General features: G+C 43.5%; 1 protein-coding gene across 1 annotated transcript in view; it reads right to left on the reverse strand.

Annotated features, from left to right (window-relative positions):
• Window positions 1–25,753, reverse strand: part of LOC143960053 (platelet-derived growth factor receptor-like protein) — a 37,598-nt gene that overhangs the window by 6,363 nt on the left and 5,482 nt on the right. The window contains exons 2-5 of the mRNA XM_077468330.1: window positions 21,978–22,287; window positions 16,174–16,325; window positions 11,872–12,165; window positions 7,032–7,171 (exon numbers count right to left, since the gene is read on the reverse strand). Of these exons, the coding sequence (XP_077324456.1) occupies window positions 7,032–7,171; window positions 11,872–12,165; window positions 16,174–16,325; window positions 21,978–22,287 (896 nt within the window). The remainder of the gene's footprint in view (window positions 1–7,031; window positions 7,172–11,871; window positions 12,166–16,173; window positions 16,326–21,977; window positions 22,288–25,753) is intronic.

Here is a 25,753-nt window from a genome sequence, read left to right on the forward strand (position 1 = left end):
AACTAACTGTAGAGGAATTCAAAATTTTCTTAGGCCTAACTTTTTCTATGGGACTTTCAAAAAAAAAACAATTGTACTCCTATTGGTCTACCAAACCTGTCCACTACATGCCACTCTTCTCATCCCTTATGCCAAGATCACGATACGTAATGATTATGCGGTTCCTCCACTACAATGACAACACCCAGTGCCTTCCCCGAAATGACCCAGCTTTTGACAAACTATTTAAAATTCGGCCACTCCTAAATTATTTCTCTGAAAAATTTCCCCAATTATATACCCCGAACAGAATATTTCCGTGGATGAGTCCCTTGTAAAATTCTCAGGCAGGCTTGGCATCAAACAGTTTATCCCCAGCAAAAGGGCCCGATATGGGGTTAAAATGTACAAACTTTGTGACCGAGCCACGGGATACATCTACTCCTTCCTTGTGTACGAAGGGAAGGACTCCCAACTGCACCCCCCTGAATGCTCAGAGTACATTGGAGCCAGCGGAAGAGTGGTCTGGCATCTTGTCTATCCACTCCTTGGAAAGGGATAACATCTTTATGTGGATAATTTTTATATGAGCTTGCCCCTCTTCCGCAATCTTCACCGGAGAGACACCCCAGCATGTGGTACAGTGAGAGCCAATAGAAAGGGCTTCCCGCAAAAACTCGTCAATGAAAGGCTACAACGAGGGGAGACGGCATCTTTGCGGAACCAGGAGCTATTGGCTGTCAAGTGGAGGGACAAACGAAACGTCCACATGCTGACGACAATACATAATGACACCTACATAGAAGTCTCCAGAAGAAACGGCCCAATCCAGAAACCAGCCTGCATCTATGATTACAATTTGTTTATGGGAGGAGTGGACTTTAATGATCAGATGATTAAACCATACCTTCCCACAAGAAAATCCCGCCACTGGTATAAAAAAGTGTCCATTTATCTTTTCAGTTTGGCCATGTATAACACTTATGTTCTTTACCAAAAATCTACAGAGAACCCCGTATCCTATTTGTACTACCAAGAAGAAGTTATTTCCGCCCTTTTGTACCCTGAAGGCCCACCAGAAACTATTCGCTCTGATTGTGTGAGCAGACTCCACGAGCGCCACTTTCCTGACAAAATCCCCCCCGTGAAACAGGCTGCAGACGTCAGAAAAAATGCCGGGTGTGCTCCAGAGGAGGAATTAGAAGAGACACCACGTTTTATTGTCCCGATTGTCCTTCCCAACCAGGCCTCTGTATAGGTGAATGCTTCCGCCGTTACCATACTTCTCTACATTATTAGGGAAGTATGGTAAACGTAATTCTCATTTCTTGTCATTTTCCTCCACACCCCTTATGCCACTGCACTGAACTGTACATACCTCTGCCTTCTCCGACACCGACCCTGGCCTGTTATACGACCAAGCTTTTGCCTAACGCTAAACATACCTCTACCTTCTCTGGAACTGACCCTGGCCTGTTATACGACCAAGCTTTTGCCTAACGCTAAACATACCTCTGCCTTCTCCGGAACTGACCCTGGCCTGTTATACGACCAAGCTTTTGCCTAACGCTAAACATACCTCTGCCTTCTCCGGAACTGACCCTGGCCTGTTATACGACCACGCTTCTGCCTAACGCTAAACTGTACCTGCCTCTGCCTTCTCTGGAACTGACCATGGACTGTTTGACCAAGTTTTTTGCCTGCCTCTTGGATTGATCTTTTACCCTGCTATGCTAGTGGGAACAAAAGGGGTCTCACATTTGTGAGGGGCTCCAGAATAGTTTTTCTGGATGAAGAAAACAAATTTTTTAGTTTTCTTATTCCCGAATTAGGGACTGGAGACTCAGAGGCTTCAAAGAGATTTGGGCGGGAGAAGCCTCTACCCCTTTCCCCATTATTTCATAGCCTGCTACTTGGACCATGTTCCTGCTTACTACCAGGATGGACAATATTCCTGCCTGCTGCCTGGACAATTCCATTCACTGTCGCTAACCACGTCCCTGCCTGCTGCCTGGATCAGGGCTCTCCTGCGGACAATTGGACTACTAAAACCACAGGTAATTTTTTGTTTACCCCTTACTTGGTATGTACGTGCTATGTTAGAAATATGAAGGGCCTTCAAAAATGTGATAGATTGTAAGGAAATTGGATGCGCAAGTTATGTTCCTAGAACACCTGATGATGCTTCTAAGATGTTGGGCCTCTATGTGGTCAGGCTGTGTAAAAGTCTCACACATGTGGTATCGCCATACTCAGGAGGAGTAGCAGAATATATTTTGGGGTGTCATTTTTGCTATGTACATGCTATGTGTTGGAAATATCTTATAAATGGACAACTTTTTGTAAAAAAAATGCATTTTCATTTTTTTTCCACATTTTCCAAAAACTTTGGGAAAAAAATGAACCATTCAAAGGACTCATTATGCCTCATAGATTATACGTTGGGGTGTTTGCTTTCCAAAATGGGGTCACTTTGTGGGCGTTTCCATTGTCCTGGTGCTCCAGGGCCTTCAAAAGTGTAATAAGTGGTTGAGAGATTAGATGGGTAATTTATGCTCCTAGAACGCCTGAAGTTGCTACTTCAATGTTGGGCCTGTGTATGTGGCCAGGCTGTGTAAAAGTCTCACACATGTGGTATCGCCATACTCAGGAGGAGTAGCAGAATATATTTTGGGGTGTCATTTTTGCTATGTACATGCTATGTGTTGGAAATATCTTATAAATGGACAACTTTTTGTAAAAAAAATGCATTTTGAATGTACATGCTGTGTGAGAGAAATAACCTGTTATAATGACAATTTGGTGTGAAAAAAAATTAAATTTAAAAAAAAATCTTCATTTTGCAAAGAATTGTGGGAAAAAATGACAAGTTCAAAAAACTAACTGTGCCATGTACTAAATACCTTGGAATGTCTACTTTCCAAAATGGGGTCATTTGGGGGGTTTTTGTACTTTACTGGCTTGTTAGGGTCTCAAGAAATGAGATAGGCTGTCAGTACATCAGGTGTGATCAAATTGATACATTTTCAGCGATTGGCACCATAGCTTGTACACCCTATAACTTTCACAGAGAATAAAACATTTCCACTAATTTGGGTTATTTTTACTAAAGATATTTAGCAGTATACATTTTTGGCCAAAATTATGAAGAAAAATTACTTATTTACAAAAAAATTAATAGAAATTAAGAAAAAAGCATTTTTTTACAAAATTTTCGGTATTTTTTCATTTATAGCACAAAAAAAAAAAAAAAAAAAAAATAGAAAATTTCATATGGGTACAGTGTTGCATGACTGAGTAACTGTCATTCAAATTGTGAGAGCACTGAAAGCTGAAAATTTGTCTTGTTATTAAGGGTGTTTAAGTGCCCAGTTGTCAAGTGGTTAAATGCATGTAAATGCAACTCAGTAAGAAAGACCATAACTAATACCTAAAGAAAATGCACTGAAAACGTGACAAATTAGTTATTTGAAGATAATTTAGAAGGAAGTTAGGGCAGTGGTCATCAACCCTGTCCTCAGGGCCCACTAACAGGCCAGGTTTTATGTATTACCTTGGAGAGATGCAGACTAGAATACTGCAATCACTGAGCAGCAAATTATATCACCTGTGATGTATTTCACTTATCTTGCAAACCTGGCCTGTTAGTGGGTCCTGAGGACAGGGTTGATGACCACTGGGGTAGGGGACCACGCCGCTTGACATGAAACCAAGAGCTAGGCAAGACAGAAAGCTGAGCTGGCATCTCCAGCGGATGTTTAGTATCAGGTAACCAACCGTTTTAATTGCTAATTTTCTGCGTTTTAATTACTTGGCTGATTATGAAAACCTTAGAACCCAAACCAAATGTATCCACGTTTCCTGTTGAAACAGAAGTGGAGAGAATATTGAAACAATGCAACAATGCAGCTTTTCTGTAAAACGATGAAGGACTAGAGCAGTGATGGTGAACCTATCGCAGGCGTGCTACAGCTGGCACGCAGAGCCATTTCTCTGGGCACACAAGCCAAGTCGCTGGAGCGCTACCTCCTGGCAGCCGAACCTCGGAATTTGTTTATATGCCTCTGTATCTCTGCACATCAATGTGTTCCTCCTTATATATCAGTGCATAATGTCACACGATTTTCCAATAGACAGGGCTGTGGTTACTTTGCCTTTGGTGGCTGGTCACCTGGGGATTGGGGAGTGTCTACACTGTGGGGCTGGATTGTCTCCACCCGGCGCACCCGGAGGTCCCCCATCTGGGGGATTCTGCCCCTGGATTGGTGTGCGCTGGTGGGCATCACCATGTGCTCCAGGCTCGGTTGGTCCCGAAGCTACCTCTGCATGTGCGCAGCAATCCCCTGAGTTGAGTGTGGGCATCCGGTGCTATATTTAGTTCCCCGGGCAGGCTGTATCCACAGCGATCAAAAAAAAGCAAAATCAAAAAACAATAATACAGTGCATACAGTCCAAAATGAATATTAGTGACGGACAATGAAAAAATACATAAAAAACGAATAGTCCGAAATCTTATATAATGTGCGCGGCACTCCAAAATCGTCAAAACAGTGCTGAAGTGCTTCAAGTAAACAAGCCATGCAGTGTGCCTCACTCCCCTCTAGTATCCCAACTCACCAGAGAAAATAGACCCTCAGTTTTTCAGTCTGAGGGTCAAGCTTGCTTATGCCTGGTGTTGGGAGTACCAGGTCTCTTAGTGCTTCTTTAGTAAGGTCTCCAAAGTGCTGCTATTTTGGGCAGCAGAAATATCCACCGGGCTCAATGAAAAAATCCACAGTGATTGGCCTTGAAGGACACCATTGGGACACCAGTAGAAGCCACTTCTATTCATCAACAGGTAATTACCATTTCCATCTTGGATGTAGGTTGCCATGGTCATATATAGTATATTGATTGCGTAATTCATGAAACCCACCAATGCTCATGAAGAAGAACCCAATTACTGTCAATGGCCTTGCCCACACGCCTTGCCCAACCCTTCCATCATTTGAAATAGCACAAAAAAAAAATCTTTGGGCAGAATCATAGGTTTTGGTCCCTTAGGGCTCATTCAGAGGGTTGATCAGTCCCATCGTCTGTACAGAGCTGCTGGCAGGTTTAATTCAGTGTGGCACTTTTAAATAAATTAAGTTGGTTTTGTGTTGAAGTTTGGGCACTCTGGCTCAAAAAGGTTTGCCATCACTGGACTACAGCCTCTGAGGTGACTACTTCTGTGTTTGTCTTCCTGTCCCAGCGAAAACTCTTCCCCTAATTTCTTCATAGGTCACAGAGGCAGAAAGTGAGGTGAAACTCCCCAACAGTGTCACAGACAGCTATACAAAGCTTGACTTACTCTTTAATAGCCTAGTCTTATAAAAAGAGATTTTTATTCAATTCCACCAAAAATGTAAAAGATTTAGGTAAAATGATTTGCTTGTAAGAAAAACAAGTCCAAGTTGACTCAAGCACATTACACTGTTAGCCCTTGTACACACGGTCTGACATTCCGATGGACAATGTCCGATAGGACCGTGTTGTCGGATAATCCGACAGTGTGTGGGGTATCCGACGGACCAAATTTTCCAGCTGTGCTATAAAATTTTCCGACAACATGATCCGATCGGACTTTGTCCGATCATGTGTAGAAAATTCCGATCGCACAAAGTGCCACGCATGCTCAGATCAAATTCTTAGACCAAAGCTATTGGCTACTAGCCTGAACATAGTCTCGTCCTAACGAAATAATGTCATCATGTTAAGTACGATTGGATTTTCTGACAACTTTGTCCGACTGTGTGTATGCAACAGTTTCGGACAAAATCCGTCGGACAAAATCCGTCAGATTTGGTTGTCGGAATGTCCGACCGTGTGTACAAGGGCTAAGCCTGATTTTAATTTTAAAGTATATACAAAGGAAAATCTTTTTTATGCTTTGGATAGACTGGGGAAGAATTAGACCCTTATCCTAAATTGGAAGGAAGCCTCCCCAGCAGGACATGGGCAACAAAAATTAAACCTAATAGGAGTTTAAACCCTTCTTTGTGCTATCCAAAACAAACAAAAACATTAATTATTGAAGTTCCAGCACCTCTTGAATTATTTTTTTTTTTTTATTGCTGTCTATTGACCTTTGTTGCCTAATTTCTCGTCTTTTTGTCATATAGCCAAAATGTGAGGGGAAAGCTCACAATGGAGTCACATATTGCAATAAAAGTCTTGCAAAAGTTTGGTTTCTAATTCAGCCTCAAATGAAATTAGGGATTTATACTAACATGAGATTTACAATGGATGAATAGATTGGTGGACAGTATAAATAATAATTCAGGTAGTACTGATTAGATAGATAGAGAGATAGATAGATAGATATATAGATAGATATATAGATAGATAGATAGATAGATAGATAGATAGATAGATAGATAGATAGATAGATAGATAGATAGATAGATAGATAGATAGATAGATAGATAACGCAATGTATAATATTAAAACATGTAACAAAAGCATACAAAGCCAACCACAACTAGCCCTCAGCTGCATCACCAACCCTATCCCAAAATACTGTCCTCTTTGCTCCTCCCAAGAGCTCCTGCTCTCTAGCCCATTTGCAGGCCCCCAATGTTTCTCTCCAGGACTTCTCCAGAACTTCTCCCTACCTCTACTCCAACCCACTTAGCTATGCCCTACTCTATCCACTTGCAGGCGATCCTTAAAAATGTATCTCCTCAGGGAGGCCTATACACCCACCATCTAACAACTGAACTATTACTTTTTCCACCAGGCCTTCCCTCACAAAATAATGCTTTTGTATCACTTTCCCTTTAGATTGTATGCTCTCAGGAGCAGGGCCCTCCTAACCCTCCTGTATTGAATTGTATTGTAACTGTATTGTCTTCCCTATGTAATGCACTGCACAACTGCTGGCGTTATATAAATCATGTAAATGAATAATAATCATATTAATATAAAAAATAGAAGTGTTGGTAAATTATCTATTTAAATAAGGATAGAAGTAAACAATAGAACATTTATAAGATTGCACAAGAACAATGATTCCAGGAACTGCCTCTTACCTTCTGCCCGGGATAAGCCCAGGTGAAATCTACGCCAATCTCCAGATCACCCAGAACAGTGCAAGTGACAACAAAATTCTCTCCAGCTCGAAATGACTTCACCGATGCTTCAATTGTAGGTTTAGGTGGAGCTGATGGATCTGAAACAGTATGCAAATACATATTAGGAACATGCTGAATTGTGGAGAATTCTCCTCTGCAATGTGCTTCAGGATTTTGGATCAGCCGGCTGAAACTCCCTATAGTCTCTGATATTTTATTTATTATTGGACTTGGGTTTGACCTTGTAAAAATGCATGCCAAATGTTTCTAGATACCAAAGGGTGCCTCAGTAGTTCAGACAGTGAACTTGTACTTTAGGCCTCATGCAGACTGGGTGTTTAAAACTGGTGCTTGAGACTCTGGCGTTATAGTGTGGGTGGAAGACGCATGCGCACCATCAACCCCCGCTGTCAGCAACTTGTTAAACTCTATTAGAGGCTGACATTTGCTGCAGCTGGATGAACTGGACTGTAAACTGGGCAGTACTAAAGGTAAGGGCAAGCAGTATACATTCTAGCCCCCTCCAGCTGCAGCAGCTTTCAGCCTGTCAAAGAGCTTTACAGGCTACCAGCAAGAAGGCTGGATGGCGCATCTGTGGTTTCCACCCACACCTAAATGCTAGCACAGTGGTTTGGCCCTTTGCTTGTCTTTTTATCTGGCCCTTGGGGCGTTATGCCTTCCTCTGATATGAGGTACTATTCCTTCCACTGACACCAAAGATGAAGCACTGTTTCCATTGACACCAACAATGGGACACTATTCCTCCCACTGACACCAATGATGGGGCATTATGCCTCCCATTAATACCAATGATGGGGCACTATTCCTCTTCCTACGAACCACAGGACCTATGAAATTTATTTACTCCAACAGACCACCAAGCTTGAGACTACCACTGATGTTGGGGCATTTTCACTCCCACTGGCCCTTTGTTTAGAAAGTTTGGAGATGCCAACGCTAGAGTCTCATGCAATGGAGCTCAAAACTCTTCAGTACCAGGGTTACCAGGGTTGCAATTTTGAAAATACTCTCAGCCCAGAAATAAAACAACAATTTTACAAATAATTTGGTACATTTAATCTTTGTAATAATTAGTGCCCCCCCCCCTGTACATCAGTGTCCCCATCATAGTCCCCCTCTTACATCAAGGTTCCCATTAGAGCCCCCCCCCCCATGCATCAGTGTTCCCATCAAAGTTCCTCTTACATCAGGGTACCCATCAGAGTACCCCCTTATATCAGTGTCCCCATCATAGTCCCCCTTTACATCAGTTTTACCCTCAGAATTACCACTTACATCAGTGTCACCATCAGTGTCTCCCCTACACCAGTGTCGCTGTCAGATTCCCCCCCTTATATCAGTGTCCCCAGCAGTGCTCCCCCATACATTTGTGTCTCCATCAGAGTCCACATGTTCATTAGTGTCCCCATCAGAGTCCTCTTTTCCTGTTTTATTTAGTTCACTGCGTGGCTGAATAAAAATGTTTGACACCAGGGTGGGAGGTGGTGTAGGTTTGGACGGAGGAAATTTTGTCCTCCTGTGAATGCAGAGGCAAGCAAGCCATTGGTTTCTGTGACGCCAGCCGCCCTAGCCCATCTGGGTGCTAGCTGTGGGTTTGAGTGAACGTGTGCAAGGGGAGGGGGGCGCCTTGTTTGACATCACAGCCTGTGCTACAGGGAATCTAGGAAGATAGGACATGCATGTACTTTGTCCTATTGGGAATTGAATACTGTAAAAAAAAGTGATACTTCTTTAAAGAGGATGAGATGTTTTCTGATTGCAATTTTTTCATGCCATCTATCCAATAATTGTCCAGCTTGATTATTAATATAAAGGGTGCAGTGTATAAAAAAAAAGTTCCATAAATTGTGTATGCTTACAGTACAAGACTGGTAAAAGGCCAAATGCTACCCAGGTTATTCTTGTTTTTCAAATGTGGATTGACACTGAGCAGGCAATAGAGTGTATTTCAACGTGGCACATAATATGACAATATTTTTTCAGATGGAAAAAAGGGACATCTTTCTGCAGAACAAATTTAGTTGGCCCTGTCACTGCCCCAATTACACAAACCATGAAAAATATAATTTACAATTTTTTTTTTTTATCCTTCCCTTACCTCCTTCTACGGAGTCCCCAACTGGCACTCTCCCCTCTATCTTCCCTCAGAAAGCCATGCTTTCTGTGCGGGTGCCACTCCTGAGTAGGACTATGTCCATCCCTGCTTTAAGGGCTAGTTTACACTTGCTTCAAAACAAGGCTTCGGATAGGCTTTGTTAAAGCTCTATGAACACTAGTCAAAGCTCTTGTCACTAAATAAAATGGTTAGCTTACAGTCCTGTTTACACCTTGCTTTTGCTTGATGCTTCGATGAGGCTTCAGTGGGGCTTCGATGAGCCTTTGGTGGGAATTCAGTGAGGCTTTGAAGCCTCACTAAAGCGACAATGGGTATAATTTTTGAAGCAAAGCCAAAGTAAAGTAAAAACAAACGCAAGGAGTAAACAGGACTGTAAGCTAACCATTTTATATAGTGACAGGAGCTTTGATTATTATTCAGAGAGCTTTAACAAAACCTATCCTAGCCGTTAATGTGTGTTGAAGCTGAAGCAAGTGTAAATGAGCCCTTAAACTTTAAAAAGTTTTGCATCTAATCAAAAAGAGGGACAACTGGGGAGGAAAGAGGTATAAAGGGAATGGAATCCAAAAGAGAAAATGTCAGTTGGCCAATATGGTGCCGGTTTATTGCTACTTAAAGCAGCTTCTATACAGCAGGTCATTTGATGTAAATGATGGAAATACACCAGGGGTCTCCAAACTGCAGCCCGCAAGCCACATATGGACCATTGCTTGCCTTTATCTGACCCTTGGGGCACTATTACTTCCACTGATACAAGGCACTATTCCATCCACTGACACCAAAGATGGGGCACCATTTCTTCCACTGACACCAATGATGGGGCACTATTCCTCCCACTGATACCAACAATGAGGCAATATTCCTCCCACTGACACCAATGATGGAACACTATTTCTCCCAGTGACACCAATTATGTATTTGTTTTATTCCCATGGACCACCAAGCCTATGGCATTGTTTACTCCCAACAACACCAGGGCATTTTCTACTTTCACTAGCTACAGTGTGAACGGCAGTAAAAGTTTGGAGACCCCTGATAAAAACAATCATTTCTAAAACTAAGAACTGCGGTTCTTCTAGAAAGGAACTAAGATACAAGCCTGACCATCCTACAGGAGAAAAAACTGCTGAACCAATACAGGAACCAACCAATGTATTCATTCTTAAAAAAATAAAATAAAATCCACACTATACAGAACCCTTTATGATAAATAGCTATGAACAGGGCCAGGCTATGTCTTTTTTTGTGAAAAGGGAGCCATCTGGTGGAGCTAGTGAGGACTATGCCATGTAGATAAATCATAAGCAGATGCTGCAATTCTATTTGTTTTAGCACGGTAGATGCAATGGTATTAAAGACTTTAGAAGTAACAATGGCAACATTTTGAGGTCTGCATGAGATAACAATTGTGGTTTGTATATATTGTTTTTCCGTCACTGAGACTGACACCCTATGCCAGTGATTGTACCCCAGATGTTTTGGAACTACATTTCCCATGATGCTCAACTACACTGCAGAGTGCATGAGTATCATGGAAAATGTAGTTCCAAAACATCTGGGGTGCCAAGGTTCGCTATCACTGCCCTAGGCGCTGGAGGGACATCTCTTATGCTTTAACCAAACCTAAAGCCAAACTTTTTTAATTGGACAGAGTGGGAAATGGTTAGACTAACTTCCTTTTCCATCTCTGGGAATTCCTGTCTAAATTCCTTTTCCATCTCTGGGAATTCCTGTCTAACTTCCTTTTCCATCTCTGGGAATTCCTGTCTAAATTCCTTTTCCATCTCTGGGAATTCCTGTCTAACTTCCTTTTCCATCTCTGGGAATTCCTGTCTAAATTCCTTTTCCATCTCTGGGAATTCCTGTCTAACTTCCTTTTGCAACTCTGGGACAGGAAATCATACAAACACAGCAAAAAAATTACATTGTAAGGGTTTTAACCCTTTCCTAGTCTATCCAAAACAAATAAAAATTGGGCTATACATACACTTTGGGCTATATTTATAATAATATTGCATAGGTATCCGTCCAGTTAAACTGTTGGTACGTTTGTTCTGTGCAAATTGGGTAAAATTTAATGTCCTCCATTTTCTCTATAGGTCAAATGTCATTCATTCATAAAATATAGAGTGGTTTGGAAAATATGGTATAAAGGCTCACTAGATGGAGTGGAAGATCACAAATTATTTCCCAACCTCTTCAGATACATATAGCAGACATAGTGAAATATTTTCCTGAACCACTCTATTTTTTCAATTTCGATACATTTTTATTAGAAAGTATAATACATATATAGATACATACATACAAGGCAAACCACTCTATTTTTTAATAAATAAATAACATTTGACCTGTAGCGGAATGGGATGAAGAACATTTGATTTTGCACTACTATCAGTTTCACTGGATAATTATATAAGTACACCCCGTAAGTTAGATAGGGACCTTAGATTGTACGTTTCTTGAGGGCAGGGACTAATGTGAATGTACAATATATATATATATGTAAAGCACTGCGTAAGTTGATGGCGCTATATAAGTATCTATACAAAATAAATTCCTTCTTTTTTAACTTGAAAACCCTAAAAGTTTTTTCAAAATCTTTTCTCTTACAATATTTTTTTTCAGCAGAACACTGAGAGCTTCATTAAGAGCACTTACAGTGTACGTAGATCAACATATACTTGGTGGACATCTGGCGAAGGTTACCAAACTCTGCGATACAATACAGAGAACCGGCAAGAGAAAGCTGTGGTTGATATATGACGAATCCCTTCTTCTGGTCAAAGGAGATCTTTACCCCATCCACCGGGATCTGCTCTGGTGGGAACTCTCGATGTAAAGTCACTTTAGCCAATGGGTTGGTGACCTGGCAGGGCAGCAGAGCTGGTTGTCTTGTGCGCATCTGGACAACCACATAATAATCTTCAGTTGGGACAAAGAGCTCTTGTGGATCTACAAAAGAACAGAACAAAAGCATCATAGCTGATCATTCCAAAGATGAATGCAATGCTTACAGAAAAACCATATCATCATGAAATAAAAATTACATTCCGGCATGCCAAAAATACAAAAAATTCAGTTCTACACACTCAGGAGTCTTTGTCATTGAGGGGTGAACAGACAAGGTGGCCTTTGCACCTAATTTACCAATATTTCCCCCAGAAACACCAAGTCACATCCCAGAGCAAAAATTAGTGTGAAATCAGTTTTTATAAAAATAGGACACAGTCCATCCTCACATGCCATAAAAATATTTGCTTGCCATGTTGCTATATAATGAAATAATCCCTATTTTTATTTTATTATTGAGGTATGGCAATTTTTCACATAGTTTCATTGGTCCAGCTAGGTAAGTTCCTATGGGATCCTCATGGAAGCCAGAAATCACTGCAAGGCCTCATGCACACTGGACGTTAAAATAATGTTATAAAAACGGCAGTAGCTTTGCAGTGAGTTTTTCAACGTTTTTGCAATAGCGTTTTTTAGCGTTTATTAGCAATTTTCCGTATTAACTTTTTTTTTATTTTTCATCTTTTTATTTTTTTTCAATAGATCAAAAAGATTAGAAAATGCTGGTGAGCCACATTTTTGAGCGTTTATGAGCGTTTATCAGCTTTTTTTTTACGTTAGAGTGTTTTTACGGCTGAAGACAGCTGAAAGACTCCTCTCAGAACCCACTAGTTTTGGGGGTTTTTTTTTACAGCCAAAAACAGTTGATAACAGCCTATGCGTGCATGGACACATAGGATAACATGATGGGGAGTTTGTTGACTAGAAAAAAACAGCAGCTGTAAAAACGTCCAAAAACATCCAGTGTGAAAGAAAAGAGAATGATCCCAGATGAAATCTGCATTACACCTCAAAAATATAATGAACATATACAGTGGCGGCCTGTGCATTGTGGGCGCTGGCCCCCTATCCATGCACCCGGCCCCCTTTCAGGACGCCGGCCGAATGGATTCCTATGGCGGTGGTGTTTTTTTTTAAGCACGTGATTAGAGCCAGAGGCTTTAATAGGCTTCAAAAAAGGGTGGGCTCGGGGGGCACTCTCCCAATTGTGTGTCCATAGTTATTTTCACTCTACAGTGCCTCCCCGCCAATCAGGAGGCAGGACATGAGACCTGTTTCCCAATTGGCCAAAGTGCCGGGCGATCCTATTAGATGCCCAGCACTTTGGAAGAGGAGAAACACGCTGGAGCCGGAGCTGCCGCTGCCTGCGTGACCGCACACTAGAGGAGAAGAGGAGAGCAGAGCACATCACAGCAGCTCGTCTGAGGCGGGGGGGGGGGGGGGTGCATCCACGCCCACCAGCTGCCACTGTTAGGGGGACATCTAAAAGCCTAGGATCCAGTAGTCCTGGAGGAGGAATTTAGAAGCTAGGGAGCTTCCCATCCCTACTAAAGGAGGCATCTAGTAACTAGAGACTCAACAGTCCCCACTGGAGAAGGAATATAGAAGCTTGGAATCCACATCTAGAATCAAGGGGTTTACCAGTCCCTGTTGAAGGACACCTAGAAGCTAGGGATCTATCAGACCTGCTAGAAGAGGAACGTAGGAGCTAGGGAATCCACCAATCCGTACTCATAGCTCCCAACTGTCCCGAAGGCTGCAATCGGAGGAAGTCGTAACAACAAAACTAGATAGGGTGTGGAAGAAGACATACCAGGATGCAAACGGTGGATGCCGCTTCCATTAGAGTTTGAGTCGTTTCTTCTTATGCTGCGTACACACAATCAGATTATCCGGCGGACTAGAGTCCACCGGACAATCCGCCCGTGTGTGGTCTCCGGCGGACTTAAACAGAAGTTTTGACTCAAAATTGTCCGGCGGACAATCCGCCCGTCTGTGTGTTAGTCCACCGGACTTTTGAAATGAACAAACTTGCCCACACACGGAGAAAAGTCCATTCATTTTGAACATGGCTCCAGGTAGACAGGACTAGAGAAGGAAGTCAATGTCGCCGCCTCCATCGGTGAGATTGATACCTCGCTAGCCCGGTCACCTGGTATGGATTTAAAGGGGAAGCCCTATGCCAAAAAAATGGCATGGGGGTCCCCCCAAAGTCCATAGCAGACCCTTATCCGAGCACACAGCCCCGGCCGATCAGGAAAGGGGGCAGGAACGAGCAAGCGGCCCCCCTCTTGAGCCATACCAGGCCATGTGCCCTCAACATGGGGGGGTGCTTTGGGGAAGGAGGCCCCTGCAGCCCCCCCACCCCAAAGCACCTTGTCCCCATGTTGATGAGGACAAGGGCCTCTTCCCGACAACCCTGGCCTGGCATCCTACGGATTGTGACATCATAAGGGGTGGGGTCACCACATGACATCACCAGGTGACCCCGCCCCTTGTCCCTATATAAGTCGCCGCACAACGCGTTCCTGCCATTACGGCCAGAGAGAGCGCCGTGTCAACATCGGTAGGAAGAAGAAGAAGAAGCAGCAGAAGGCGGCAGCGGCGACAGAAGACCGGGCCAACACTAGTTAGCTGGAAGAAGGAAGCGGAGGCCCGGCAAGAAGAACCAAAGAGCGGGACAAGACCCCTGAAGAGCGGGACAAGACCCCCGAAGTCGGAAGAAGACCCCTGGATGGCGTCGGCGACGAAGGAGAAACCCAGTCCGGCGAGAAGACCCCCGAAGACGGAAGAAGAGAAGACCCCCGGAGCTGTCTAATAAAGTATTTTAAAAACCTGTGTTGTGTTTTTTTTTAATGTACACTTTTTTTCCACAGGTGAATGGATAGGGGTATATGGAACCCCATACTCATTCACATAGGGTAGGGGGCCGGAATCTGGGGGCCCACTTATTAAAGGGGGTTCCCGGATTCTGATAAGCCCCCCACCCACAGACCCCGACAACCAATGGCCAGGGTTGTTGGGAAGAGGCCCTTGTCCTCATCAACATGGGGACAAGGTGCTTTGGGGTGTTGAGGGCACGTGGCCTGGTACGGCTCAGGAGAGGGGGCGCTTGTTCGTCCCCACCCCCTTTCCTGACCGGCCGGGCTGCGTGCTCGGATAAAGGTCTGCTATTGAATTTGGGGGGGCCCCACGCCGTTTTTTCGGCATAGGGCTTCCTCTTTAAATCCATACCAGGTGACGGGGCTAATGAGGTGTCAATCTCGCCAATGGAGGCGGCGATATTGAATTCCTTCACTAGTTCCGTCTACCTGGAGCCACATTCAAAATGAACGGACTTTACACTGTGTGGCCAAGTCCGTTCATTTCAAAAGTCCGGCAAACACCCGCCATAGTCCAGTGGATTGTCCGCCGGAAAAGTCTGGGTGTGTGTGGGCAGGTCCGCTCGTTCGGAAAGTCAGACAGACCTCCACTGCAAAGTCTGGCCGGTTGTCCGCCGGATAGTCTGATCGTGTGTACGCGGCATTAGTGTTATGAGGAATGCCCGTCTATGAGCTTATGAAGTGCCTTTATGTTATTGACTGATGATGATCTATGGAAAAACGTATATAATAAAGCAAAGAGAGAAAACAGATTTACACTATTTGGAGCCTTTCTTTCTGCCCTGAGAACCGGTGGATATGCCAAGCACCTGCTTTGCTGCCAAGGAGATCTGTGGTTTATCAATCCATGTCTGATACATTCAACCCTCTGGTGAGGGTTGAACACAGACTGTGGTGTGGGGTGTTTAAAGTTACAACATAGCAAAACTTTGCATATGGTTTCTGGGACTTTTTTCACATCATCTGTCAACTATTACTACTTGTGTGCACCATATACACATGAAAGCTGAACATGAACTCTATGACAGTAGCGCTGCTATAATAATTATAGGCACCAGGTTTAGACTTGTGTAATTTTTATTATTACTATTTTTGAGGCAATTAAGCACAGCACATCCCCACTGAAAGGGATCATTTTCAAGTTTCTCAGAGTTGGGCATTAAATATTTACATTCTACTAATCATATTTAAATGTTTAGTGCATGATGGGGAACATAAAATAGATTACCTGTGACAAACACAAAAGTCTTGCCAGTCCTCTCCTCCCCGTCATGGCAGCCATCTCCAGTACACTGATACCCACCACAGCTGAATTCACCAGTATCTGCTGCTGTGGTGTTTAACACAATGAGCTGACTGTATCGGCCAAAGTGTTTAACTCTGTCAAGGAAACATTGATCAGGTTAGAAGGCGCCTTTGCAATAATCTTACATTGAATGAGACTGGTCTGCAATGAAAGCACTGAGTGATTGGGAGACCAGCCTGTGTTGGATCTCAGTCACATTTCTTTTTGCAGGCAAAAATGATGTGCTGCACAGCGTTCCCCTTCTTAGGCGGGCCATAGACAGTGCAAATTTCAACCATGGCTTGCAGGAAAGAAATGTACACAATTCACCCATCAGCACAGACAGTGCTGACAAGGGAATCCCTCCTGCTGGGCAATTGTCTGCTCCCGGCGGGGTGGGGGTGGGGTAAAGTCGTCGCCGCCACCAGGAGAAGACAGTGATTATCGCTAGTGGCTATAGCCATTGGTTGTACCCAAGCTAATCAATCGATCAACTTGGTACATTAAGCCTGCCCATTAACGGTTTGAATCTGTGCTGGTTCCTGCTGATCCCATACTCTGAGGTACACCGCTAGATGGCACTAGGTACTCATTTCAAATAGACACTTTTGGGTTGATTTACTAAAGGCAAATAGACTGTGCACATTGCAAAGTGCAGTTGCTCCAAAGCTTAGTAAATGAGGTAAAGCTTCAAGGGGTTGTAAACCCTTGAGGTTTTTCACCTTAATGCATTCTATGCATTAAGGTGAAAAACCTCCTTTAGTGTAGCAGTCCCCCAGTGCCTCTTGTTTTACTTAACTGTACCCTGTCCTTCCTGCGCCAAGAACGAGCACACTAGCTCCAGCCGGTGTCTCGTGTCCTTATTGGATAAATTGATCACAGCGAAGCCATTGGCTCCCACTGCTGTCAATCAAATCCAATGATGCAGGAGCCAGGGGCGGGCCAAGTCTTGCTTTCTGTGTCAATAGATGCAACAGCAGGACACGGGAGCATGCCCACGCGGGAGCGCGCCCATGCGGGAGCGTGCCCGCACGAGGGACTCAATGAAGAGGAGGAGCCAGGAGCGCAGCTGAGGGACCTCAGAAGAAGAGGATCAGAGCCACTCTGTGCAAAATCAACTGCACAGAGGAGGTAAGTATACCATGTTTTTTTTATTTACCTTTAGATATCCTTTCACTTGGCAAAGAATACCCAAACATATGCCAGGAAAATAAAAACGTTCATGCACAGGCGTACAAATACAGAAAATACAGGCGTACAAAAAAAGAAAATACAGGCGTACAAATGTGAACCTAAAGTGTTTTGGAGCTGTTGTATGAATTTAGTCACAGCTGCGAACTATGCAACAATGAACATTTTGTTGTAATCACACAGGTGGAGTCAGGCAAAGGGGTTGATTGACTAAAGGCAAATAGACTGTGTACTTTGCAAGTGCTGTTGTTCCAAAGTTTAGTAAATTAGGGGAAGCTCTGCTGCACATCATCACAAAGTGCAGCTGCTCCAGATCTTAGTAAATTAGCAGAAGCTCTGCTGACTTTCAATCAGGTGCAAGCAAAAATTTGTTTTTTTTAATTTTCCTTGCATGGGTATTTTCACTTACTAAGCTCTGCAGCACATGTTCATTAGGGTAAAGGCAAATAGACTGTGGACTTTGCAAAGTGCAGTTGCGCCAGAGCTCAATAAATGAGGTAATGTTTCACTTTGCAAAGAATACCCAATCACGTGCAAGGAAAGAAAACAGCATTTTTGCTTGCGCATTATTGGATGATGGAAGTCAGTGGAGTTTCTGCATATTTACTAAGACCTGGAACAACTGTACTTGCAGAGTGCAACTGCATTTTACAAAGTGCACAGTCTATTTGCCTTTAGTAAATCAACCCCGTTCTGTTTGCCTTCACTAAATCATCCCCTTGGTCCCTTCTGCAATAAAAACCTGCCTGCTCATAGTTTTTTTTTTTTTTTTTTAACAAGGTAAGTCCTTACACTGACGCATGAACCGAGAAGTGTGACATGTGAAGAAATCTCCCTAAAGTGAGAAGATATTCCACCTTTGGCAGTTGTCACCAGAATGGGTGACCCCATTTGAAGTTAACGCCTCTACTCCTGTTCTACTGACAGCTATCAAATGTTAGAATTCCCTTTCTATCCTGGGGCAGAAGGAACCAGAATAAAAAGTAACGCTAAATCTTTAGCGGCAGCAGTGGCGGCCCATCCATTAAGGGCACATGGGCATTTTTTTATTAAGTACGTGAATAGAGCCAGAGGCTCTAATAGGCTTAAAAAAAGGGTGGGCTTGCAACGCAGAGCACCACTCTCCGAGCCCATCCAGTTGTGTGAGAATAGTGAATGAATATTCGCTATTCTGAAACCGATTCTCCTATCAGCCAATCAGGAAGTGGGTCATGCCACCCGTTTCCCGACTGGCCGAAAGGAGAAGCAATCTTTTTGTCCAAGGGGGAGAAGGGAGGAGACACACGGCCGGAGGAGATGCATGGCCGGGGGAGAAGCAGGGGAAGACCAACCGACCCACCAGCTGCCACAGTCAGACTCCAGGGATGGCTCACCATCCAGCATCCGGCTCAGCCATCCAGCACTCCCTGGCTTGGACAGGTGAGAGAGTAGGAGAGGAGATCGGAGTAATCCCGGGCAGGACATTTCCCTCCTACAGTAAGGAGGCTGTCCATCTCCCGGTTTCAGCTGTTTTCGGTGTTCCACTTGTGATTTATGTCCATCTCCTGGGAGGGGGGGGGGGTGTTTATTGGTGTGCAGACCCCCCCCCCGAATTATCGAGCACCAGCCACAATACTATTTAACCTCTTCAGCTCCAGATATGGTACTGCTTTATTTTAACCTCCCTGGCGGTATGATTCATTCTGGTTTTAGGTGCTGAAAGTGGTACAATTATTTTGCATGGAAATTTGGCATTTTATATTGTAGTCCTGTAATTCTTAGGAATAACTCTCTTAAATCTGTTCAAACCAGAGTCGAGCAGACATCCTGGGTATGATAAAGTTTATAATATAATAAAGAATATTAAAAATTATTCAATAATGTAATCAAATCCTAAAACACTGAAAAAAGGACACTTTTTGGTTGCTATGGACAATCTCTAAATTTCAGGCAGAAAAAACTGTATTTATAATATAAAAGTGCATGCAGGGCACTGCACAGACCACTAGGGACGAAGGGGGTGTGTAATTTTTGAATACAGCACTGTAATCTGTAAGATTACAGTGCTGTGTGTGTTTTGTGTCTTTTTACTTTTTTGAATTTGGCGCCGATCTCCGCTCCTGTGCGCCGGAACGTCGCAGGGAATGGAGATCGGTGGCATTCAGCACTGTGAATCGAGCGGAGGACGGCTCGATCACACAGCGCGGCAGACATCGCTGGATCCAGGGAACAAGGTAACTCTCCCTGTGTCCTCCCTGCATCCAGCGATGCGATCCCGAGTCTGGCTCAGGGTTACCGCTTGTGTTAGTAAAATCCCAACCCGAGCCAGACTTGGGATTACCGCTAGGAAGGTTAACTGACAATTGCACGATTGTGTGATGCTGTACCCAAATAAAATCAATGTCCTTTTCTTCCCACAAATAGAGCGTTCTTTTGGTGGTATTTGATCATCTCTACGATTTTTATTTTTTGCACTATAAACAAAAAAATAGCGATAATTTTGAAAAAAAAACAATATTTTTTACTTTCTGCTAATAAACATATCCAATAAAAATATGTAAAAATCTAATTTCTTCATCAATTTAGGCCAATATGTATTCTGCTACATATTTTTGGTAAAAAAAAATCCAATAACCGTATATTGATTGGTTTGCACAAAAGTTATAGAGTCTACAAACTATGGGATAGATTTATGCCATTTTTTTACTGGTAATGGCGGTGATCAACGATTTTCCGTGGGACTGCCGCATTGCAGCAGTCAAATCGGAAACCTAACTGACACTTTTTTGGGAACCAGTGACATTATTACAGTGATCAGTGCTAAAAATATGCACTGTTACTGTACTAATGACACTGACAGGGAAGGGGTTAACATTAGGGGTAATCAAAGGGTTAAGTGTGTCCCAAGGAGGTGCTTGCTAACTATGTGGGGGATGGTCTGACTGGATGAAGACAAAGATTGGTGTTCCTGCTTAGCAGGAACGCAAGATCTCTATCTTCTTCCTTGTCAGAAGGGCAATCTGCCTTGTTTACATAGACAGATCGCCGTTCTGCCTCTCTGGGGAGCGATCGCGGGTGGCTGGTGGACATTGGGTCCGCTGGACCTGCTTAATTGCTCCCCCCTGCCCAATCGGCACGTGCCCCCAGTGTCTTTTGCACAAAATGAAGTATAGGCACATAGTTTCATGCAATAGAGATGACCTGCCTTAGTGTACCTGCGGTAGGCGGTCTTTAAGTGGTTAATCTAGAGACAGCCAGGTAAGTAGCATTGTCAGAAAGTAAGCTTTCGGCAGCCCCCCATTTCTCTTGGTAGATTTCCCTAACAGAGCTGTTATAATATTACTAATATTATTATTTAATAAATCTGTAAAACAGAGATCAGCCTATTAGTTATGAGGACATTATCAGTCAAACTATGACTTGCAGTGTTTTCCATTCATATTTTTCCCACTTGCAATATGTCTTTAGATTTGCTAGTAAATTTGACTTCTTTAGAAAGAGTCAGTTCCTTAGCACAGCCCCCTCCCTCCTGCCATGCAATAGCCCTCTCCTTTTCTGGGAGTGTCTAAATTCTGTCTGTGCTGGTCCAGCTCCTTTCCCATTACATCCCTAAAAAAAAAATTTAGCTGGCTGGGGTGAGTAAAGGGGAATACCACAGAGTTTGACTTGCGTGACAGCTCATCATCTGCTGGGGTTGCTAACATTACATCCAAGATGGTGGCACCCAGCAACATTCTCAGGACTTTTAGATGCCTACATAATAAGGGAGGCTTTTACAATAAATAGCATGCATAAAAGATGCTATAGGCACAAACAGTGGCGTAACTAGAACCTTCAGGGCCTCGATGCAAGAAACCATGAAGGGCCCCCCTGAACCCCAGCCAAGGCCCTTCCCTCCGAGTCCGGTGGTGGAACTCCAGGGTGTGGTCACAGGTATGACCTTTGTGAGCCCTGTAGTTCCACCACTGGTATCAGTAGTTTTTTTTTTTTTTCACATTTTTAGGTGCCCCATTGGGGGACTGTCCCTAGGCAGGATGGGGTCCCCGTCCCCAGAATAGATGAGGTCCTTTTCTCCAGGGCAGATGAAGTTACTGCCCCTAGGTGAGAAGGGGTCCTTGTTCCCAGGAGAGGGTGGGGTCCCGGTCCCCACGTGAGATGGGGACCCGTCCCCAAAAGAGATGAGGTCTGGCTGGGGAGAACAGACATCGGACTAAGTGGCAATGCATGGAGCAGGAGAGGGGTACTCTGAGGAGCCGGCCGAGGACACAGGTCATGCGGGAATGCACAACTAAAAAGCAGCCAGTGCGATAGTCGAGCATGGAGCTCTGCTAGTCACCCTCCACATCCAGCCACCCGTGTACATGGTGCACTGGTACCTCTAGCTGCCTATGCTGCTGCCGGCCATATATAGAGGGGGCTGCATGGGCCCCCTGCATCACAGGGCCCAGTTGCAGTCGCGACTGCTGCACCCCCTATAGTTAGGCCCCTGCACATAATATATTATTGTAAGATTGGTGTTGAAATAAAAGGTTTGCAACAGGGTCTCTTCAACACAGACTTATATTAGTTTAATTTACTTGAGTCTTCCCTCGTCATCCTCATGTAGGTAGTGGGGGTAGTTCCATCGGACTGAGGTCCCCTTGCAGCGAAGATCCAAGGTTTGGCCAGCCTTCACAGTAATTGTGTCACCAACCTGTTGGAACTTCCCTCTCTGCACGACTTGGGAGAGGATGGACCCTCCTGCCTGGTTCTGGGCTGGAGATGCTGGGGGTTTGACCTTTGGTGGACGTTTTATGGCATCCTGTTTAGGCTTCTTAGTTGTAGATTTGGTAGATACCAATTTCTTCTCGGCAGTTCTATCTGGTTTAGTCTTGATTTCACATTTAGCTGTAAAGCAAAATTTAGTTTAATTTAATTAATTTGTAAATTATACTGGATCTTCATGCAACAACATTAAGTAAGCTGTTAATCTGTGGGAGGTTTGGAACAACTTGGGTTTTGTTAGCATACTGTTTATGCAGAAATAGGTGAAACAACCATTCTTATATATTAAACTGTAATTAGTATTTATGCCACTAGGTGGTAGTGTTTAATGCTTGCATAGTGTAATGTTATTTTTGGTGGAACTTACACATTATACATGGTTATGAAGTCATTTCCTTTTGCTTTCCAATGAACAAGAAGGATTTAGCTATCTATCCAGCAACACCTTGACTGGTAAAAGACATAATTGCAGGAGCTTTCCCCCACTAATAGTGACATTTAGACCCCCTGCATTGGTGGTCAGTAGCAGTGAAATTTTCACCACATTTTGCAATGGTGCTCAGTAGCAGTGAAAGTTAATCCCCCAATGCTCCCCTGCATTGATGGCCATGGCAGCAAACCCCCCTCCTCCCCCTTACGTTGGTGGTCAGTGGCAGTAAGAGGTAACCCTCTGCATTGCTAGTCACTGGCAGTGAAATGTAACTCCTCCCTCCTGCATTGGAGGTCATGGAAGTAAAATGTAACCTCCCCCCCCCTCTACATTGATGGGAAGTGGAAGTGGAAGTTAGCCCCCATTCCTCCTTGCATTGGTGGTCATGACATTGAATGTTATCCCACATCCCTTCATTGGTGATCACTTTCCCGTCACACGCTCGCATGCCGCTCTCTCCCTCTCCCCAAACAGGGATATTAATTGTACTGTTGCAGGTGCTCTTCTCCCTCCTGGTCTCTCTTCACCCTGCTCCGTCACCTCCAGTCCAGGACTTCCCATGACAAGAGGCTCAAGGGGCAGCCGCTTTGGGCCCCTCAACAATGATTGGGCCCTGGGCAGCTGCCCATTTTGCCCCTCGTTAAAGATGGCCCTGACTGTGGGCATCTTAGGGAAGGGTAAAAGTAGGGGAGGAGGTGTTGGGTGCTCATCCCCTAGAAAAGGGGTGAACTTCGGTTCCTATGCACTTAACTTCTTCACACCTATAACCAACAGACACCAGTGTTTCAATCTCACCTTCTCATGATGATTAACTGTTTTAGGTTGTGGATTTACAATATATTGTAAATACATGTCACATAATTTTTTTTTTCTAAATATATTGTAAATGTGGGTATCCCTTTAAATCTTAAACAGATTGTGAACCCATTTGTCTATTCTATGACAGACCCTCTATTAGAGCCTGGCATAGAACACTGTGTAAAGCATTTTAAAAATGAGCAGTGTGAATACCGATTTTCAGCTGTCTTCAGGCTGGTCGTGTGACTTTCCAGCTCCAATGGTTTGCTTCTGCGGGAGGGGCCGTGATCTCCCTCTGACATCAGCCGGGGAGATGATGTGGCAGCTTGGCTCCACCCGCAGAAGCCCTGTCTCATAGCTGTAATGCGGCTGTGCGTCACGTGACTGGCCTGAAGACAGCTGAAAATCGGTATTTACACTGCTCGTTTTTAAAAATGCTTTACACGGTGTGGTATGCCAGGCTCTAATAGAGGGGCTGGCAGTGACAATTGTAGTTTTTTTTGTTTTGTTTTTTTCAATAATAGCAGCGGGGGGCAGGGCTGAGTGGTGACAGATAGAGATATGGAGCTGAGAAGCAGGAAGGAGGGGGTGAGAGGAGAGCTGAGAGCAGGCAGCGTATGACGGAGGGACGTACTCTGACCACGATGGTCAGGGCTCAGCAGCCAGGATTTTCGTGGTCAGTATAGAGAGGGCATACAGGAAGCGGCAGGTTCCGGGAGGTTATTTTTACAGTTTAGAGGGAGGCAGATTACACAGCACAAGCACTGTGCTGTGTAATCTGCTTTAAGGGGCTAGGATATGATTTTTTTTTTTTTTTTGCGTTAACAAACGCTTTAAGTTTAGGCATGATCATTTATTGCATAGTTACATTGGTCCAGCTTGGACCAACGTAAGTGTATATCCCATTCCTGAGTGATCCTTGTGGACACTGCAAATTACTGTAGTAATAGTTGCCACTACTGCAGTAATGCAGCAGTTGTCCGGGTCCAGTGCCGTGCAGCTGCACTTCTGCATACTAACTACTGGGGTCTCTTGTTTGGCATTGCCACATTTACAAAACGCCTTGTATTTTTTTCAATGAATACAAGGCATTCTATGATTGGACAAGGTGGAGATTGTGACATCACTACCCCACCTCTCCACCTTGTCAAATTAGAGAATGACTAATTTAAAAGAATACAAGGCTTTCTGTGAATGGTGGGAGTGCCAAGGGAGTGACCCCCCTGTGGTTACTATGCAGAAGGGCAACCACTTAGCACTAGACCAGGAAGACTGTTGTTGTTCATGTAGTAGTAGCAACTACTATGGGGATTTGCAGTTTCCACAGGGGTTGCATGGGATATGCATACCTAAATTAGTACAAGCTTGACCAATGTAACATTGAAATCCATACTTAAAGAATAACACCACTTTCGTGGGGAAAACATAGAAAAAATAAAAAAAATAATATAATGTATACGATTGCTACACAAGTCATATTGTAATTAAATAGGATAGTTATACACGTAAAGCCGCGCCTATGGAATAGGTCTTGATCAGCAGGAATATGTATAGGTATTGATTTATACCTGTGCCCTTGTGTTATATATAGTTTTTTATTGGTTTACAGTTCTTTTGTCTAATTTTTGTCTTATTAAAAGATTAAGTATGAACTTTCTTTATTTTATGAGGTTGCTGCCACCCTAATATGCAAAGGCTGCACAAAACAACCTGCATAAATGGAATAATTCTTGATTAAAGGTTATTGGCGCTACCTCCACCCAGTTAGTTCCAATAGCACTCTTTGCTTACTCAAACCTTTTATGTCTATCTATCACCTTAACGTGTCCCCAGGGACTATGTGCATTAAACCCGTGTTCCGTATTTTATCTCAACAACACCCCATATATCCAACACCTAAAACTCAAGGCAAAAACTAATTGCACCCCACTTTATATCACCTAAGTGAAATAGTGCTACTATAGTTTCATCAGAAAGATATACATACAAGAAAAAAATAAAATAAAATAAATTAAAATAAAAAGTGATTGGTAGAGGCCTCAGCCGTGGAAAAACCTAACTTCAAACAAAAAGCCAAAAAATACAGAAAAAAACACAGAAAAAGACCCAGAAAAAAAGGGGGAGAAAAGAACCCCCAACAGTTTTAGTGTTTACCAGTGCCAAACCTCTTCCTAATTGTGGAAGAGAACTATCATATACATTCTTTGTGCTAGTTATTACATATTAAATTCACCAGATCTCCTTATATTAATAAGTGTAAAAGGAGGAAGCACAAGGTTTCCTCATGCAATAATATCCAAAAAAAAAATATTATTTTTTTATGCAGTAAACAAAAAATCAAAAAAGACAAAATATGTGAAA

Source organism: Lithobates pipiens, unplaced genomic scaffold (genome assembly GCF_037356315.1).
Source record: "Lithobates pipiens isolate NorthernLeopardFrog02 unplaced genomic scaffold, aLitPip1_a1.2 Scaffold_8, whole genome shotgun sequence".
Taxonomy (NCBI): Eukaryota; Metazoa; Chordata; class Amphibia; order Anura; family Ranidae; genus Lithobates; species Lithobates pipiens.